General features: G+C 40.1%; 1 protein-coding gene across 6 annotated transcripts in view; it reads right to left on the bottom strand.

Annotated features, from left to right (window-relative positions):
* Positions 1-21,827, bottom strand: part of LOC114669445 (uncharacterized) — a 488,735-nt gene that overhangs the window by 387,983 nt on the left and 78,925 nt on the right. The window contains exon 1 of one of the 6 annotated variants that reach the window (XM_051923212.1): positions 1,539-1,798. The exons of the other annotated variants lie outside the window; for them this stretch is intronic. Coding sequence (XP_051779172.1) covers positions 1,539-1,777 — 239 coding nt within the window. The 5' untranslated portion in view covers positions 1,778-1,798. Of the gene's footprint in view, positions 1-1,538; positions 1,799-21,827 lie in introns of those variants that run through there. 6 annotated transcript variants of the gene reach the window in all.

Here is a 21,827-nt window from a genome sequence, read left to right as displayed (position 1 = left end):
AAAAAAGTGGCTTGCCACCCTACAGCTCCACAGCACCAGGCAACGTTGTCAGCTGGACTCGGGAGCAACATGCAAAGTCATGAGTCTACGGGATAAACTTAAGCTAATTCCTAGCCAGATGATACTGAAACTGTGTTTGGGGCAGGTGGTGAAGTCAGTGGGCCTTTTCCGCACTGAATGCCTGATAAAGGGACATAGTCACAAGCTAGAATTTGAAATAGTTGAAGCAAATCAAATCCTATCAGGTTCAACATGTGAGCATTTGGGACTGATGCACATCACGATACTGGAAGAACTTCATAATTTAGAAGGCCTTATCACAGAGACGCTGACCGAACATGAACTTACCACCAGATACCGGGACATATTCAGGAATTCCATCGAATCTTTCCCTGGGGAAGTACACTTTGACCTGGATCAGACTGTCACACCAGGGTAATGCTCACTGCACAATGTTCCACTTGCCTTTAGGACAGCTGTCAAAGCCCAATTGGACAAACACATACGAGGTGGCCATCTAGCCCCAGTGACTGACCCCACAGAATGGAGGTGTACCAAACATTTTTGTGCATACGCACCGTTTATACACAAGGCGCCAGGTCACTTGTGGCGCAGAGTACCTGAGACCTGAGTTGTACGAGAACAGGAGATAAACAAAGAATCACAGATGAGCCAGTGAGAGAAACACCTCAGTCAGGAGTGACCAGCATTGGGAAGATTGGTGTCATCAGTGACTTCAGTCAAGAGAATGCAGGACTGAAGACAAAATACACGAGAGATGACAAATATCCTGCACAAATTAGACTTTACACTCCCTTAGACACACAAACCTCAGACATCTGGGACAATCGCAATTACAAAGAGTCGCTGCTTTAGCTTAGGTACTTTGCCAAACTAGTGTTCTTATAACTCACCAGAGTGAACAAAATAATAATTAAAAAAGCATTATCTTATCACTGTACTGTATATACTATTTATAGACGTTTCAGAGGGGTTGAGCTGAAAAGTCCATTAGCAAATGTAAAAAAAAAAAAATAAACATGATGTGAAAACAAGAAAAGAGGTTTTAACACAAAAAATCACAGGCCTAAAACACAATTTACATTTATAAAGAGAGAAATGAGAGTCAGGTGTACACAGGGCTCAAAACTACACCATTCATTAAAAACAGGGGATAACCACAACCTTCATCAGAATGTTAAGGACTAAAACAGCAGAGAGCTCCAATCAGGACAAGCAGAAGAAGAAACAAATCACTGGGTAGTTTGGGCCGAGTGCAGACATAACAGGGCCGGTGACTGGTACCAATAAATTGATCCACACTCTTATTCTGTCATTGGTTAGGTCACATAAGGCTATAGTAGAACATCTGTCTAAAGTCATAACCAGGGACAAAATGTCTACAGCTGGTCTAAGTGAAGAAAACTTCACGGCTGAGAGCAGATGCTGATGCACAAAATGACACTACAAATTAAAAAGAAGAAGAAAGAAAAGAGTGTTGAATGAACAATAAATATACTGAACATCAGATTATTTACCGTATAGAAGATATCCCATCTAGACAGTCTGACAAGAACTGAACAAATTTCTCACTTTCAATTATGTACCAGTCATCATCATCACAATCCAATAGGATATCGGCTTTACTTGAGGAACATTTTATAAAGTTGCTGATTGTCTTCAGTGTCTCTTCTGTCCAGTTTGTGTTCACATGGACTTCATTGTTTGTGAGCCTCAAAGATTCATTAAAGTTCTTTTGGTCTCCAAAGTCTGCCATACATGCATAATAAATAGTGTAACTTATACGTTTCTTTCTGTAAGATATAAAGACATTGGACACATTCTGTCATTTTTTACTAATTAACATCTCTGTAAAAACATCAGAACTGATGACACTGAGCCATTGATTTTTCCTTTAATAAAAGCAAACACCAGTGAAGTTTAACTGTTTAATTTTACAAATGGCCACATGCATAACACTAAGTAAAAAATGAAAAGTTTATTGATTTAAAACTGCAAACTGTGACATGTTACAAAATAAAATTATGCAAATGGTAATATTATTCTGATATGTTTGTAGTTGAAAGTGTATATGAAGGAGACATAAAGAGGAAATGTGACATTTAGGAAATACACTGACAAAGCGCTAGTAGAACACAGAATGGCGTTTCTCCACTTTTAACAGACATGGAAAGAATATGAAAAAGAAAGAATGCTGAGATGCTGTTCACAATCTTCCAAATTTCTGGTTTTCCTACCTAAGTTTTGAGTTCCACACGTATCTTATGTAGTGGACTTTGGTCTTCTGGTGATTTTTGACTCTTCTGGTGTTGACCTACCTGGAATGTTTGACTACAGTTTTCTCCTTCCTTTTATCTATTTCTAAATACTCTTCTACTATGCCTTTTAAACCATAAACTTGAACATGACTCACAATGGCTGATGAGGAGATGAATAAAGTTATCACTGAGAAGTGCAAAAAGACATGAAGGCACTGAAAGAGCAAGTCCATGAATTATCACACCTTCTAACAATTGGTCTAGAATTCAGCCACATGCAACAGTGACCAAGGGCCTCATATATAATGCCGTGTGTAGAATTCACACTAAATCATGGAGTACAGACAAAAACAGAAGTGTGCGTACACAAAAAAATTCTGGATGGATAAAACGCATACACGAAGTTCCACTCACTTCCATTTTACAAATCCCAATGAGTGTGAAATTTAATGTATGTGCACACACTTACAGCCCCACCCTGACTCCTCCCATAATGTTGCATATTTGAATATGAAAATTAATTTAAATAGCCCTTTCAGTTGAGTGTTTTGTTAAAAGACAATGCCAAAAGCACATATAAAAAAGAAGAACTTAACTGAATGCAAAATGAAGGTCCTACTCAGTGAAGTGGAGGCAAGAAAAAATGTACTTTTTGGTGGCTGAGGCAGTGGTATGAGCAACAAAAGGAACTTGTTGGAATGACACTCAAAAGTTCAAGTTCAGAAAGTCACACAGTGCCCAAAATAAAAAAGAGGAGGTCAGAGGAAATAATTTACTGCAGCAGTACTGTGTCTGTCAAACGTACCAACCACCACTTCCTGTCCATCCATTTTCTTTCTCCACATATTACAAAGCCCATATTGTGGCGATTGGTTAAGTCAAAAACCAGCAGTAAGCTTGGAACAGTGATTCATCAAAGCTTTTAAGGAACATGGAAATATCCTTGTAATACAGTGGAAACTCGGTTCATGACCATAATTCGTTCCAAAACTTTTGTCGTAAACCGATTTGGTCGTGAACCGAAACAATTTCTCCCATAGGATTGTATGTAAATACAATTAATCCTTTCCAGACCATACGAACTGTATGTAAATATATATTTTTTTAAGTTTTTAAGGACAAATATAGTTAATTAAACCATAGAATGCACAGCGTAATAGTAAACTAAATGTAAAAACATTGAATAACACTGAGAAAACCTTGAACAACAGAGAAAACTAACATTGCAATAGTTTGCGCTATAGCGCTACCAACCGCTGGCTAAAAACACTTTTTTTTAATGAGTTTTAAGCACAGGGAAAAAAATGAACATTTGAAAAAATCCATAATTTAATAAACCACCAAGAAAAGTAACCATGCAACAATGCACACTATGAACCGATCGCTGTAAACAGAAGTGAAAACAAAATCAAGCCCAGTGCATTCTTTAACTGCCTTCCTACCTTATACGTCCAGCACTCTCTCTCTCATGCCTGAGTGTGTGTGTGTCTCGCTCTCTCGCTCTCTCTTGCTCGCTGCACTGGAAATGCACAGGGAGAGACTGAACATGTAGAAACCGAAAGGGAAACTGGCTTGTTCATATACCTAGTGTGTGGTCGTGAACTGAGGCAAAAGTTTGGCGAACTTTTTGGTTGTAAACCAATTTGTACGTGTACCGAGACGTTCGTAAACCGAGGTTCCACTGTACATGTTTAATTATTCCATCCATACATCCTATCCAGGATCATTTCAGTCCCAGCAAGAATACCGTGTGAGGGAGGAACAATCCCTGGATTGAGTGCCAGGTCATCGCTACCACTGCTCCACCATGCCGACATGTTTAATTATTAACAGTATACATTATTTAAATGAACTAAAAAATATGTCTGCATAATGTAATATACATACTTTAATGCATTTCATCATAAAAATGACATCAAGTACACATCCTATTACTCTAACAGCACACAGCGCCAAGAGGATAGCTGTTGGAAATCTGAATCAACTTAGAAGGCAGTCGTCATCATCCGTAAATACGCACTCTCTTCTATTGAGTTGAATTGAATTCCTTAATTGTTATTGTATGGTACAATGAGATTCAATATGCAATTCCTCCATAAACTTATTTTCCTATAAAATGGTAAAATAATAATATGACAAAAAACAATGAAAAATATACAATATTAAAGCATAAGTACAATATACATGTACATATAATGCAGATATTGCAAATGGTTCATAAAGTGGCTCAGGTTGTGTAATATTAAAATTGTGATGCAAATTTCCAGTGAGGTCACATGCGTTTAGAGCTCTTGATATGAAACTGTTTCTGAACCACGAGGTCGCTGCAGGAAAGGCTCTGAAGCGTTTGCAGTATGGAAGGAGTTCAAATAAGCTGTGCACATGGCTGAGTGGAAACCAATGCAGGTGCTGCTGGTAAGCACCGTTTATACATGAGGCCCCAGATGTGTTGTTATCCATCATGAAGTTCTTATGGATGGGTAAAGAAAACAATTGAGTGTAGAAGTAGGATAACTGAAAATAATGTTTTCATTGTATTGGCTCAGGCACATGATAACCTTATGACATAAGCTCCAGGAAAGCAAGAAAGCCCACCCTACATAAAGGTTGGTGTGGTGGGTAAGTGTAATCAGGCTGATTCATTTTTCATGGAAGAAATGTTACAGCAGATTGTGTGTCGCTCACTGATTCAGACACATATAGCAGATACTTTAACCCTTTCAGCTGACATATCTCAGATATGAGGAGGCCTAAAGCCTTAAAGTTTGTCAAGCTGAACTGGAAAGCAATGTATTCTGGGAAAGCTGAAAAGCAAAGCAGGATTTAGAGCATTGTGCAGAGTTAGAAAGTGCAGCTTTGAATTGCCACAGGAAAACAAACTTGACTTTGTGATAATGATTTAGTAAGACTCTTTATGTTTGTTTTAAAGATGTGTAAGCTCTGCTAATGAGATGGAAAGAAGACAGCCAGGTGCTCATTTTATTCGGTAGGAAATTTTTTTTTATCAAATCTTTATTTCTTAAAAGGCATGAATGCCCACCTTTGTTTTTGCATATAATGTTGTATATACTTTCATTAATTTTATTGTTTTGTTTTGAATTTACCACAACGCCATTTTGTTTTCTAATGTGAGCGGATATTTTGTGATACCATTTGCCTGATGCAATGATCCATCACCAGGTGGCATTGTCACTTGAAGTGGCATGTCATAACACAATTTGCACAATGACTTAAAGATTGGAGCTGCGACCAAAACTTAGTCCAACACTGCAAATACATTTGTGGAGATTTTGAACAAATTGCTGCTGGACTATAAGCACAATGCAGAACATTCTGTAAAATCACCAAAACTTAGCATTGGTAAGTTGGAAGTTTGTAGTCAAACACTGTTGAATAATTCATTGACCGTTCTGGTGCAAAGTTTAATAAAAATATTTAAAGAATTAATGGACTCTGGGGCTGCTGAAAATTTTATAAGCTCATCACTAGTGATGCATACTCTCTCAAGCACATATTCATGGGAGTCAGCTTAAGGGCTCTGGTGAAAGTAATTACCTGCCAAATGAGGGGTTGGTGCTGTGTTCTAATGCCTTCTCTCTTCCTCCCTCTGCAGAATGGAAAACTGACAGCCATTCCACCACTGACATCAATTCTGTTATCCGCCCTCATCTGACGTCTTCTCTTATCTGCATCTTTTTTTAACAGAGCCTTCTAGTTCTAATTGGACCAACATAGAGGAGAATGCAAGGACTTTACAAATTCTGCCAGTAAAGGACTCAGGGGTATCACACTACATTATTGGTGGCTTAACACTTCATTGATACTGAAATGTTGATATATTTGAGGAGGAATTAAATAGGATAGTTCTGGAAAATTCTGCAAGAAGAATCACCAGTTAGACTGTGCCTAACACAAACTCCTGCGGTGGGTTGGCACCCTGCCCGGGATTGGTTCCTGCCTTGTGCCCTGTGTTGGCTGGGATTGGCTCCAGCAGACCCCCGTGACCCTGTGTTCGGATTCAGCGGGTTGGAAAATGGATGGATGGATGCACAAACTCTTCCTGGTCCTCATTAATTCTTTCTGATAATCCATTAACTTCTTTAGCAGTTACTCGGGCTGTGAAAACCGAGCTAAAAGCGTTGGTCCTGAGTGTCACTTGGGCAACTGTACAGATACATCTTGCATAAGCATTAGAACCGAGAATCACTCTGGCTTTGGAGGCAAACCGAATATTGGATCGACTCGGTTTGTTTAGACAATTTGGCTACTTCTGATTCAGTCTCTCCAGGTCCCACTGTAGTCAGTGCGTGGCCGAAGTCAGCAGCACCAATTCAGCCACAGGGTGAGTGGGTAACAGTAAGATAACGGTCTAAGAAGAGAAAATGTAGTCCCTCTGCACCTCAATAATTGGCCATAATTGGCGATTCCATAGTGCAGAATGTTAGAATTCCAAACTATGTTAAACCAGCAGTTAATGTCAAATGCCTGACAGGGGCCAAGATTTCTGACAAAGAGGCCGCATTGGACCGTGTCGCAGACGATAAAGTCTCTGCCTTATTGCTGCATGTCGGCACTAATGATATTTTTTACAGAAATCTGAGGTATTAAACAGGAACTTCATCTATCTATGCACCAAAGCTAAAAGAAAATGTCGGAATTTAGTTGTATCTGGCCCCTTACCAAGATTATATAGAGGGGATGTGATTTATAAAAGATTGTGTTCCCTTCATTGCTGGCTAGGAACCTGGTGTACAAATAAAAGCATAGCCTTTGTGAATAATTTTGATGATTTTTGGGAAAGGCCTGGATTTTTCAGAAGAGATGGTCTTCATCCTAACTGGAGGGGATCTTTTGTATTATCCCAAAATATGGCAGCAAAACTGCCTGGTTGACTGATTAGAGCACCATCCAGGCCACAGTCATGTGATCTTAAATCACAGGTTGTTGTTTATCTCATCTGTTACCATCCTGAAGGTGTTACCCATAATCCCTGTTGTGGGGCATCCAGTAAATTGTCTTGATGCAAACCTTAAATTACTTGATAACCAAAAAATAAGGTGTATAATTAGACCAAGATAAAACCAGACCATCCACCAGGGGCACCTGTAATAGAAATTTACTTCAAATTAAAACAATAAATATATCAGCAGTTCAGAAAGAAGCCTGCAGTTTTAAATGCTGCTTATTGAACATTCACTCTCTTGGCAGTAAAGCTGTTTTGGTAAATGATATTATATTAAGTACTAAATCTGATCTGTGTCTTCTCACTGAAACCTGGCTTAGTAAATGTGACACTGTCCCCCTAGCTGAGGCGTCACCAGATGGATACTCGTTCCTTCATAAGTCTAGAGATTCTGGTCAAGGAGTAGGACTTGGAATAATTCACTGTAACAAAATGCAAATCATGTCTAAAAATTTAGGCAACTGTTCATCCTTTGAGGTATTAATTTTAAATTTTAAAACAGATTCTAACACAATTATAGTGCTAGTCTACAGACCACCTGGGCCATATTCATTGTTCATGACTGAATTTAGCAACCTTCTATCTGATTTGGCTATAAATTATGATCACGTAGTACTGATGGGGGATTTTAATGTACATGTTACCGGCAATGTGTAAAAACCGGCATTCTACAGAATACCTAGGCAATGTATACAATGCCAGAAATAGGACGTCAAAGTATGAAATACATCGCATTTCATACATTTCCTAGGCATTCTATATACAATACCTAAACGGCAAACCAGCAGAGTGTAGAATAAGCTTATTCTTGCCAGAACATTTCATCAGTGGCGCCTGGATCTTTGTTCGTCCGTGCGGAAGCACGTGTGCTTGCTGTGCCGCAGCAGAGACTGTTCCATATATTGTGGTGGGTGAAGTACCGCTACAGAAGCTGACCCATATTGTGCTGTGTGAAGATGGGAGAAGAGAATGTAGTGTACGGGCAAGAATCACGACATGCTGACATGCGACAACGGTTCTACAAAGAACTATCCCAAATGTGAGCCAACGCTGCTAAAAATTGTGTTTTTCTAACGGAAGCCACTTACGAGAAGTTAGTGAATGATGTAACAAAGGCTAAAACGACTACTAAGAAGGAACCACAGGACTATTGGCTGCTGAAACGCTACGATGTGATGATGGTAGAGAACAAAAGCAAGTTGATTTATCCTGTTAAAGAAGGCATCAGTGCTATCCAGTTTTACGTCAGAGATTCTGAATTATTTGACGTACTTCACGATGCTCATTTGGCCATTGGCCATGGAGGACGAGACAGAATGTTGAAAGTGCTTGCACCCAAATACAAGAACATTACCCATCATGACATTGAACTGAATATTCACCTTTGTGAGCCATGCCAGAAGAAACAAAAAGGTGTAAAAAAAAGGATTTGTGAGGTGTATGTGCAAGACTAAGTGCCAAAACAACAAATTCCTTTGCATTAAAAAGAAAATTAAGTGCAATTCAAAATGCCATTCTAGCCTTCCTTGCTGCAACAAATAGTAGGCTAAGTAATGACACTTCAGATTCTTTTGTTCTCCCAGTAAGCATATCCTGTAGTTCATAAGTCTAGAGATTCAGGTCGAGGAGGGGGCCTTGGAATAATTCATTGTAACAAAATGCAAATCACTTCTAAAAATTTAGGCAACTTTACATCCTTTGAAGCATTCATTTTAAATATTAAAACAGATTCCAACACAATTATAGTGCTAGTCTATAGACCACCAGGGCCGTATTCATTGTTCATGTCTGAATTTAGCAACCTTTTATCTGACTTGGCTATAAATTATCATCACTTAGTACTGATGGGGGATTTTAATGTACACATTGATGTGGAAACTGACACTTTTAGCAAATGTTTTACTTATTTGTTAAATTCAGTAGGATTTTGTCAGAATGTCAAAGGTCCAACTCATAATCATAACCACACATTAGATTTAATTATAACTTACAAAGTTGAAATTCAAAATTTAATTATTACTCCATTAAATGAAGTTATTTCCGATCACTACTTAATTACATTTGATTTGGTCCTGCCCTTGCGAACACACTCCCAGATTAAAACAAAGACAGTGCGGCATCTAGATTGTAATTCTGCTTCAAAATTTATAGATACTTTGAGTAAGTCGAGTGTAATTGTGGAAAACCATTTAGATCAGTTAACATCAAATGTAAACACAGAAAACAATTTAGATGAGCTAACATCACATTATAATGTGACCTTGAGAGATGCTCTGGACACAGTGGCTCCCCTTAAAACAAAAGTGATCAAAGCACATAGAAACTCTCCCTGGTTTAATGAAAACACTCGAGCTCTTAAATTAGAGTGTCGAAAACTGGAACGCAGATGGAGAACAACAAAGCTACAGGTCTTTCAAATTGCATGGACAGAGAGTGTTAATAAATATAAAAAAGCCCTCTTTAAAGCTCGGTCAGAATATTATTCTACATTAATAGATAGCAATAATAAAAATCCTCGGGCACTGTTTAGAACAGTGGCTAAATTAACAAATGGAAATTCAGATCAACAGTGCAAAATACCAACAGACATTAGCAGTACAGACTTTATTAACTTCTTCAATGAGAAAATTAAAAATATAAGATCCCAGATCTCTGCATCACACTACAAACCAAATACTAGCTTAGCAGACCCTGTCTCACATTGCAGTCAGCACTTTAGTAATTTTAATCCTGTAACTGAGCAGGAAGTCTTAAGTTTAATTTCTTAAATGAAGCCCACTACTTGTTCCCTAGATCCAGTGCCAACAAAACTAGTAAAAAGTGCAATGGATGTTCTTGCAGCGCCTATCCTAAACATTATCAATAGTTCATTATTGCATGGCACAGTACCTGATACACTAAAAGTGTCAGTCATTAAACCATTACTTAAAAAGTCAGACCTTGACCCACATATACTAAATAATTATAGGCCTATTTCAAATTTACTGTTTCTCTCTAAAATACTAGAAAAAGTAGTCGCCAGTCAGCTTCAGACACACCTTATGCATTACAATTTATTTGAGAAATTCCAGTCTGGTTTTCGCACTGGTCATAGTACAGAAACGGCACTAACACGGGTTGTAAATGACATTCTGATATCCTCTGATGAAGGAAACTCATCTGTAATTATGTTGTTGGACTTAAGTGCAGCATTTGACACCATCGACCATTCTATTTTACTGCACAGGCTAGAAAATGATGTTGGGCTTACAGGCACCGTGCTCACTTGGTTTAGTTCTTACTTATCAAATCGATTCCAATATGTACAGAAATGTGCTGACAGTACTACATCATTATACACAGAAGTTCAATATGGTGTCCCGCAGGGCTCAGTACTGGGACCTTTACTGTTTTCACTTTACATGCTTCCACTGGGATCTATCATTAGGAAACATAATGTTAATTTTCACTCGTATGCAGATGACACCCAGTTATACCTTTCATTTAAATCAAATGAAGTTTCTCCAATGTGGTCTTTAATTAGTTGTGTTAGTGAATTAAAGGAGTGGATGAATAAGAACTACTTGTCTTTAAATACAGATAAAACAGAGATGTTAATTGTTGGAGGGAATGATGCTGATCACAATAATATTTTGTCATCATTTAACTCAATGGGAATCCCAGTCAATTTTACTGAATCAGCCCGCAATCTAGGAGTTATCTTTGACTCTAGCATGTCATTTAAAGCGCATATTACAAAGTTGTCCAAAACATGTTTCTTCCATCTTAAAAATGTTAGGAAATTAAGGCGCTTTTTAAATAAACAGGATTCTGAGAAACTAATTCATGCATTTATCTCTAGTAGGATTGACTACTGCAATGCGGTGTTCACTGGATGTTCAAACTGTTCTTTATACAGCCTCCAGTTAATCCAAAATGCGGCTGCGAGAATTATTACAAGAACAAGAAAATACGAACACATAACTCCAGTTCTTAAATCCTTACACTGGCTCCCGGTTAAGTTCAGGGCAGATTTCAAAATCCTTCTTTTAACATATAAATCATTAAATGGTCGAGGTCCGGCTTACTTGTCTGAACTTATCATGACTTACAAACCAGAGCGCACATTAAGATCTCAAGATGCCGGTCTGCTTATGATTCCAAGGATTAATAAAATAACAGTGGGGGGTCGAGCTTTTAGTTACAGGGCCCCTAAACTGTGGAATGGTCTGCCTGCTACTATAAGAGATGCCCCTTCGGTCTCAGCTTTTAAATCCCGGCTGAAGACTCACTACTTCAGTTTAGCATATCCTGACTAGAGCTGCTGATTAACTGTACAGACTGCATCTCTGTTGTTAGTCATTAGCACTTAAACATAAGTAACATGACAGTTATAATTGGATACTAACCCTCACTTATTCTGTTTTTCTTCTCGGTACTCAAATGTGGCACTTGGTGCCACGGCCCACCTGCCAAGTTGTTTTGCCTGCCTAAGGAAAAGTCATCCCAGATGGAGGATCGCAGGAATCGTGGGAGAGAGGGGTCCTTTCATCGGATTGGCTGGCCCAGCACTGTTTCAGCTGTGGAATGGCCAAATGGGGGAGGCAGCTTGAAGGATGAGGTCTCCAGGACTCTATACAAATACAAATCTTATTATGGGATATATCATCTACTGTTAAATTCTGCTCTGTACTTCAAAAATTTATATATATATATTTTTTTTTATTTCTTACTATATTGAGAAATTGTTCTGTGTACTGTACTGTATTGTATTGACCCCCTTCTTTTGACACCCACTGCACGCCCAATCTACCTGGAAAGGGGTCTCTCTCTGAACTGCCTTTCCCAAGGTTTCTTCCATTTTTCCCTACTAGGTTTTTTTTGGGAGTTTTTCCTTGTCTTCTTAGAGAGTCAAGGCTGGGGGGCTGTCAAGAGGCAGGGCCTGTTAAAGCCCATTGCGGCACTTCCTGTGTGATTTTGGGCTATACAAAAATAAACTGTATTGTATTGTATTGTATTTTGTATTTCTTCTTTCATTTTTAGACATTTTGTTATTAAAGACCTTTCCAATCTGGACATTTCACACTTGGCGTAAAATAGTACTTGTCATTCTTTATAATGCCTAGGCATTTTATGCAATGCCTAGGAAAAGTATGTAACAACGCAGATATTTCATACCTTCCCTAAAAACGGCAGGCATTATATACATTGCCTAGGTATTCTATACAATACCTGCTTTTCATACATTGCCAGTAACACATTGATGTGGAAACTGACACTTTTAGCAAATGTTTTACTTATTTGTTAAATTCAGTAGGATTTTGTCAGATTGTCAAAGGTCCAACTCCTAATCATAACCATACATTAGATTTAATTATAACTTACAAAGTTGAAATTCAAAATTTAAATACTACTCCATTAAATGAAGTTATTTCCGATCACTACTTAAATACATTTGATTTAGTCCTGCCCTTGCCAACACACTCACAGATTAAAACACTGCTTCAAAATTTATAGATACTTTGAGTAAGTCGAGTGTAATTGTGGAAAACAATTTAGATGAGTTAATATCAAATGTAAATGTGGAAAACAATTTAGATCAGATAACATCACATTATAATGTGACCTTGAGAGATGCTCTGGACACAGTGGCTCCCCTTAAAACAAAAGTGATCAAAGCACATAGAAACTCTCCCTGGTTTAATGAAAACACTCGAGCTCTTAAATTAGAGTGTCGAAAACTGGAGCGCAGATGGAGAACAACAAAGCTACATGTCTTCAAGTTGCATGGATAGAGAGTGTTAATAAATATAAAAAACCTCTCTTTAAAGCTCGCTCAGAATACTATTCTACAATAATAGACAGCAAAAATAAAAATCCTTAGGTACTGTTTAGAACTGTGGCTAAATTAACAAATGGAAATTCAGATGTACAGTGCAAAATACTAACAGATATTAGCAGTACAGACTTTTTAAACCTCTTCAATGAGAATTTTAAAAATATAATATCCCAGATCTCTGCATCACACTACAAACCACATACTAGCTTAGGAGACCCTGTCTCACATTGTATTCAGCACTTTAGTAATTTTAATCCTATAACTGAGCAGGAAGTCTTAACTTTAATTTCTAAAATTATCATAAGGTTATCATGTGCCTGAGCCAATACAATGAAAACATTATTTTTCATTTATCCTACTTCTACACTCAATTGTTTTCTTTACCCCTCCATAAGAACTTCATGATGGATAACAACACATCTAGGGCCTCATGTATAAACGGTGCTTACCAGCAGCACCTGCATTGGTTTCCACTCAACCATGTGCACAGCTTATTTGAACTCCTTCCATACTGCAAATGCTTCAGAGCCTTTCCTGCAGGGACCTCGTGGTTCAGAAACAGTTTCATATCAAGAGCTCTAAACGCACGTGACCTCACTGGAAAATTGCATCACAATTTTAATATTACACAACCTGAGCCACTTTATGAACCATTTGCAATATCTGCATTATATGTACATGTATATTGTACTTATGCTTTAATATTGTATATTTTTCATTGTTTTTTGTCATATTATTATTATTTTACCATTTTGTAGGAAAATAAGTTTATGGAGGATTTGCATATTGAGTCTCATTGTACCATACATTAACAATTAAGGAATTCAATTCAATTCAATTGAAGAGAGTGCGTATTTACGGATGATGACGCCTGGCTTCTAAGTCAATTTAGATTTCCAACAGCTATCCTCTTGGCGCTGTGTGCTGTTAGATTAATAGGATGTGTACTTGATATCATTTTTATGATGAAATGCATTAAAGTATGTGTATTACATTATACAGACATATTTTTAAGTTCATTTAAATAATGTCTACTGTTAATAATTAAACATGTCGGCATGGTGGAGCAGTGGTAGTGATGACCTGGCACCCAATCCAGGGATTGTTCCTCCCTCGCACGGTATACTTGCTGGGACTGAAATGATCCTGGATAGGATGTATGGATGGAATAGTTAAACATGTACAGTGGAACCTGGGAGAGTCCCGAGGCTTTGGAAAACATCTTGTATCACCCCAGTCCCAAAGGTATCACGTCCTAGTGAGCTGAATGACTTTCGGCCTGTTGCTCCGACATCACATGTGATGAAGACCATGGAGAGGCTGCTGCTTCACCACCTTAGGCCATAGGTTCAACACGCCCTTGACCCTCTGCAGTTTGCATATCAGGAGAAGGTGGGAGCGGAAGATGCCATCATCTATATGCTACACCGATCCCTCTCTCACTTGGACAGAGGCAGTGGTGCTGTAAGAATTATGTTTCTAGACTTCTCTAGCGCCTTCAACACAATCCAACCTCTGCTCCTTAGGGACAAGCTGACAGAGATGGGATTAGATTCATACCTAGTGGCATGGATCGTGGACTATCTTAAAGACAGACCTCAGTATGTGCGTCTTGGGAACTGCAGGTCTGACATTGTGGTCAGCAACACAGGAGTGCCACAAGGGACTGTACTTTCTCCGGTCCTGTTCAGCCTATATACATCGGACTTCCAATACAACTCGGAGTCCTGCCATGTGCAAAAGTTCGCTGATGACACTGCTATCGTGGGCTGTATCAGGAATGGGCTGGAGGAGGAGTATAGGGACCTAATCAATGACTTTGTTAAATGGTCCGACTCAAACCACCTACACCTGAACACCAGCAAAACCAAGGAGCTGGTGGTGGATTTTAGGAGGCCCAGACCCCTCATAGACCCAGTGATCATCAAAGGTGACTGTGTGCAGATGGTGCAGACCTATAAATATCTGGGAGTGCAGCTGGATGATAAATTAGACTGGACTGCCAATACTGATGCGCTGTACAAGAAAGGACAAAGCCGGTTATACTTCCTTAGAAGGCTGGCTTCCTTCAACATCTGCAATAAGATGCTGCAGATGTTCTATCAAACAGTTGTGGCGAGCGCCCTCTTCTACGCAGTGGTGTACTTGGGAGGCAGCATTAAGAGGAAAGACGCCTCACGCCTGGACAAACTGGTGAGGAAGGCAGGCTCTATTGTTGGCATGGAGCTGGACAGTTTAACATCTGTGGCAGAGCGAAGGGTGCTCAGCAGGCTCCTATCAATTATGGAGAATCCACTGCATCCACTAAATAATGTCATCTCCAGACAGAAGAGCAGCTTCAGTGACAGACTGCTGTCACTGTCCTGCTCCACAGACAGATTGAGGAGATCGTTCCTCCCCCAAACTATGCGACTCTTTAATTCCACCAGGGGGGGTAAACGTTAATATTTAACATTATACATAGTTATTGTCTGTTTTTTTCACCTGTATTATTATCATTCTTTAATTTAATATTATTTATTGTATCAGTATGCTGCTGCTGAAGAATGTGAATTTCCCATTGGGATTAATAAAGTATCTATCTATCTATCTATCTATCTATCTATCTATCTATCTATCTATCTATCTATCTATCTATCTATCTATCTATCTACCTCGGTTCACAAACATCTCAGTACACGTACAAATCGGTTTATGACCAAAAAGTTCGCCAAACTTTTGCCTCGGTTCACGACCACACACTCGGTATATGAACAAGCCAGTTTCCCTTTCGGTTTGTACATGTTCAGTCTCTCCCTGTGCATTTCCAGTGCAGTGAGCAAGAGAGAGAGAGAGAGAGACACACACACGAGAGAGAGACTCACACACACTCAGGCACGCGAGAGAGAGTGCTGGACGTATAAGGTAGGAAGGCAGTTAAAGAATGCACTGGGCTTGATTTTGTTTTCAGTTCTATTTACAGCGATCGGTTCGTAGCGTGCATTGTTGCAATGTTACTTATCTTGGTGGTTTATTAAATTATGGATTTTTTCAAATGTTCGTTTTTTTCCCTGTGCTTAAAACTCATTTAAAAAAAAGTGTTTTTAGCCAGCGGTTGGTAGCGCTATAGCGCAAACTATTGCAATGTTAGTTTTCTCTGTTGTTCAAGGTTTTCTCAGTGTTATTTAATGTTTTTACATTTAGTTTACTATTACGCTGTGCATTCTATGGTTTAATTAACTATATTTGTGCTTAAAAACTTAAAAAAATATATATTTACATACAGTTCGTATGGTCTGGAACGGATTAATTGTATTTACATACAATCCTATAGGGGAAATTGCTTCAGTTCACGACCAGAGTTTTGGAACGAATTATGGTCATGAACCGAGGTTCCACTGTATTACAAGGATTTTTCAATGTTCCTTAAAAGCTTTGATGAATCACTGTTCCAAGCTTACTGCTGGTTTTTGATTTATTACAGAGTCCATATTGTGGTGATTGGTTATGTGGAGAAAGAAAATGGATGGACAGGAAGTGGTGGTTGGTACGTTTGACAGACACAGTACTGCTGCAGTAAATTATTTCCTCTGACCTCCTCTTTTTTATTTTGGGCACTGTGCGACTTTCTGAACTTGAACTTTGAGTGTCATTCCAACAAGTTCCTTTTGTTGCTCATACCACTGCCTCAGCCACCAAAAAATGGCTATTCATTCATGATGAAGACTATTAATTTTACTTCATTTAAAATTCCTTGTGGTAATATACAGAACCAAAATTAGAAAAAAGCTGTCTCTGTCCAAATATTTATGGACCTAACTGTATAAGCATTGATAACCTTCAGCTCAGAACAGGACAGGAGATAACAGCGATCCTTAGACAAGGAGGTTCTGGAAGTAAATAAATCAATGATGTGGTCAATGAGGTGGGAGCTGCATTTTGAAATACATCTGAAAATTCAGAATAAATCTCATTAAGAGTGTTTAAGTGGAAAATCAGTAAAGATGGATGGGTGGCACGGTGGCGCAGTGGGTAGCACTGCTGCCTCGTAGTTAGGAGACCTGGGTTTGTTTCCCGGGTCTTCCCTGCATGAAGTTTGCATGTTCTTCCCGTGTTTGCGTGGGTTTCCTCCGGGTACTCCGGTTTCCTCCCACAGTCCAAAGACATGCAGGATAGGTACATTGGTGATCCTAAATTGTTCCTAGTATGTGCTTGGTGTGTGTGTCTGTGCCCTGCGGTAAGCTGGCACCCTGCTCAGGGTTTGTTTCCTGCCTTGCGCCCTGTGCTGGCTGGGATTGGCTCCAGCAGACTCCCACGACCCTGTAGTTAGGATATAGTGGTTTGGATAATGAATGGATGGATGGATGTGTAAAGATGGGCCCATCATAAACCAAATACATGTCGTCAAGCACCATGGGCTCCATGCAATATGTGCTCAAATGGAGTTCTCCAATCAGTGAGTAGCATGTGTTTCTGAAGCCAATGGAAATCAAGATGATCGAGATAACAGGCAGGCAGTGTGGCGTAGTGAGTGGGGCTTTGGATTTCTGAGGATGTGAGTTCAAATGCCAGTACAGACATGTTGTGACTATAAGCAAGTGACATGGCCTGTCAATGCACTAATGGGAAAACCAAAAGAAATGGAAGCAGTTATATCTCAAATGTTTTAATCTGCTTTGGCAAAAGGAGTCAGTCAAATAAATCAATAGAAATGTAAGATAATGGAGGTACTGACAGTGAGCTAATCTCAAGACAACATTAAGTGGAAGGATTGAAACTGATAAAACTTCCAGGAGTGACTGAATTAACAAAGACCCAAGAATCACGCAGGCTAGCAGGACATGTTGGATTCTAAAAGTCTCCAGGAGTCAAGATGTGGTCAAAAACAGAAATGAGTCAAATACTGAGACTGGGTCAGACTTTGTCTGTTACAACTGATTATGTTAAATAATTTCAATTTGCTTTGTTTTATGGTGTGTTTACCCTAATCAGTATTTGACGAGTGTCAGTCCGTCATTGTCAAGTGTGCATTTTGTGATTTTAATGTTTGTAATTTTATTTTAGCTGTAAATTTGTTACAGCAGTCTGAGTCTGTGCTCAATGAAGAGTACAGTACAAAAGTACATAGAATTTCATGGAACTGAATTCAATTGAAACATCTCCTCCAAGTAGCAGTCAAAACATTTTAATTGCTGATATCTCCATGTGCAGTTACTGCACCATCACTTGGCATCTCTTTGACCAGGAACAAGAAAATAAGACCTGCTCATCATCAAAGGGGTCTAACAGTGGCCATCAACACCCCATGATGTTGAGATATGAAGAACAAGAATAAGAAAGGAAGACAATGAAGAGGAGAACTGGAAGAACCTTGGAGGTTTTCACCTTCTCCATAAACAGATAAACAAACAGAATTAATCAGTATGAAGGACACAGAAAATAATAAAACAGAGAGGAGACAGAAGAAATTAAATAAAGATAAAGCTGTGAAAGAGAAAAACAATTAAGAAACAAAGAACAATAACAAAAGAATGAAAACAATGTCAATAGTAAAAATAAGAGCCTGGCACAAAGATAAGGAAATATCTTCTCAATCACTGCATTGCTAGGATTGTGTCAAAGATGTCCATCACTATTTATAATCGGCTGAAATTTGACTGATCAGTAAACCAACATACCTTACAGTCTCCCAAAGACTGTTGAGTACACATCGCCAAAGATCTTGATAAGCCTCTTTGTGCTGTGGAACGGCGACTTTCTCTGGGTGACACTGACTCAGGAAACTGAAGTAAAAGATAGATAGAGATAGATAGATAGATACTTTATTAATCCCAATGGGAAATTCACATTCTTCAGCAGCAGCATACTGATACAATAAATAATATTAAATTAAAGAATGATAACAATGCAGGTGAAAAACAGAAAAACAGACAATAACTATGTATAATGTTAAATGTTAACGTTTACCCCTCTGGGTGGAATTAAAGAGTCGCATAGTTTGGGGGAGAAACGATCTCCTCAATCTGTCAGTGGAGCAGGACAGTGACAGCAGTCTGTCGCTGAAGCTGCTCTTCTGTCTGGAGATGATACTATTAAGTGGATGCAGTGGATTCTCCATAATTGATAGGAGCCTGCTGAGCGCCCTTCGCTCTGCCACAGATGTCAAACTGTCCAGCTCCATGCCAACAATAGAGCTTGCCTTCCTCACCAGTTTGTCCAGACATGAGGCGTCTTTCCTCTTAATGCTGCCTCCCCAGCACACCACTGCGTAGAAGAGGGCGCTCACCACAACTGTCTGATAGAACATCTGCAGCATCTTATTGCAGATGTTGAAGGACGCCAGCCTTCTAAGGTAGTATAACCGGCTCTGTCCTTTCTTGCACAGCGCATCAGTATTGGCAGTCCAGTCTAATTTATCATCCAGCTGCACTCCCAGATATTTATAGGTCTGCACCATCTGCACACAGTCATCTCTGATGATCACTGGGTCTATGAGGGGTCTGGGCCTCCTAAAATCCACCACCAGCTCTTTGGTTTTGCTGGTGTTCAGGTGTAGGTGGTTTGAGTCGCACCATTTAACAAAGTCATTGATTAGGTCCCTATACTCCTCCTCCAGCCCATTCCTGATGCAGCCGACGATAGCAGTGTCATCAGCGAACTTTTGCACATGGCAGGACTCCGAGTTGTATTGGAAGTCCGATGTATATAGGCTGAACAGGACCGGAGAAAGTACAGTCCCCTGTGGCGCTCCTGTGTTGCTGACCACAATGTCAGACCTGCAGTTCCCAAGACGCACATACTGAGGTCTGTCTTTAAGATAGTCCACGATCCATGCCACTAGGTATGAATCTAATCCCATCTCTGTCAGCTTGTCCCTAAGGAGCAGAGGTTGGATTGTGTTGAAGGCGCTAGAGAAGTCTAGAAACATAATTCTTACAGCACCACTACCTCTGTCCAAGTGAGAGAGGGATCGGTGTAGCATATAGATGATGGCATCCTCTGCTCCCACCTTCTCCTGATATGCAAACTGCAGAGGGTCGAGGGCGTGTTGAACCTGTGGCCTAAGGTGGTGAAGCAGCAGCCTCTCCATGGTCTTCATCACATGTGATGTCAGAGCAACAGGCCGAAAGTCATTCAGCTCACTAGGACGTGATACCTTTGGGATTGGGGTGATACAAGATGTTTTCCAAAGCCTCGGGACTTTCCCCTGTTCCAGGCTCAGGTTGAAGATGCGCTGTAGAGGGCCCCCCAGCTCCGATGCACAGACCTTCAGCAGTCGTGGCGATACTCCATCTGGACCCGCTGCTTTGCTGGCACGAAGTCTCCTCAGCTCTCTGCTCACTTGCGCTGTTGTAATTATGGGTGGGGATGTCTTTCCTATGCTGGTGTCAGCAGAAGGATGTGTGGAGGGTGCAATACTCCGAGGTGAGAGTGAGAGTGGGTTAGGGTGGTCAAACCTGTTAAAGAAGTTGTTCATTTGGTTTGCTCTCTTCACGTCTCTCTCAATGGTGGTACCCCGCTTCGAGCTGCAGCCAGTGATGATCTTCATCCCATCCCACACTTCCTTCATGCTGTTATTCTGCAACTTCTGCTCCAGCTTTCTCCTGTACTGCTCCTTCGCCGCCCTGAGCTGGACTCGGAGTTCCTTCTGCACGCGCTTGAGCTCATGCTGATCACCGTTTTTAAAAGCCCTTTTCTTCTGGTTCAAAAGGCCCTTGATGTCACTTGTAATCCATGGCTTGTTGTTAGCATAGCAGCGTACAGTTCTTACTGGAACTACAATGTCCATACAGAAGTTGATGTAGTCAGTAGTGCAGTCAACAACTTCCTCAATGTTCTCATTATGAGATCCCTGCAGGATATCCCAGTCTGTAGTTCCAAAAAGTTCTCTCAGAGTATTCTCAGCCTCCGGGGTCCACTTCCTGAATGATCGTGTGGTTACAGGTAGGACTCTCACTTTTGGTTTATAGTGAGGCTGAAGCAGAACCATGTTATGATCTGCTTTCCCAAGCGCAGGCAGCGGGGTGGCGCTGTATGCGTCTTTAACGTTTGCATACAGTAAATCAATAGTCTTATTTCCCCGGGTGTTACAGTCCACATACTGGGAGAATGCAGGTAATGTTTTGTCCAGCGTCACATGGTTAAAGTCTCCAGCGATTAGCACAAGCGCCTCAGGGTGCTGCGTTTGTAACTTAGCAACAGCAGAATGGATGATGTCACTCGCTGACTCCTCGTCCGCCCGAGGAGGGATGTACACGATGACAACAATGACATGTCCAAACTCTCTGGGCAAGTAGTAGGGACGTAAACTTACGGCCAACAGTTCGATATCCCTGCAGCAAGTGGAGATTTTGACGTTAATGTGTCCAGAGTTACACCACCGTGTATTAACATAGAGAGCGAGTCCTCCTCCTTTGTGCTTCCCACAGGTACTTGCATCTCTGTCCGCTCTAACTGTGCTAAACCCGGATAGCTCCACGTTGGCATCTGGGATGGTGTTATTTAGCCACGTTTCGCAGAAACACAACAAACTGCATTCTCTGTAGGTCCTTACATTTTTCACCAGCGCAGCCAGTTCGTCGATCTTATTTGAGATTGAGTTTACATTCCCCAGAATCACAGAAGGCACCGAAGGCTTGAAACGCCACTTTCTCGCAAGCCGCTTCATTTTTTGCTTAGTGCTGGCTCTGCTGCCACGATACCGCCTTCTTACCTCGTCAGGTAAATATGGAACCACACCGGCACTGGCATTTGTTCTCAGCGCTCGAAGTTGAGTACTTGAATATGC

This window comes from Erpetoichthys calabaricus, chromosome 2, assembly GCF_900747795.2.
Source record: "Erpetoichthys calabaricus chromosome 2, fErpCal1.3, whole genome shotgun sequence".
NCBI lineage: Eukaryota > Metazoa > Chordata > Cladistia > Polypteriformes > Polypteridae > Erpetoichthys > Erpetoichthys calabaricus.
Note: the sequence above shows the minus strand (reverse complement) of the source record. Positions and strands in the feature narration are given on the sequence as shown.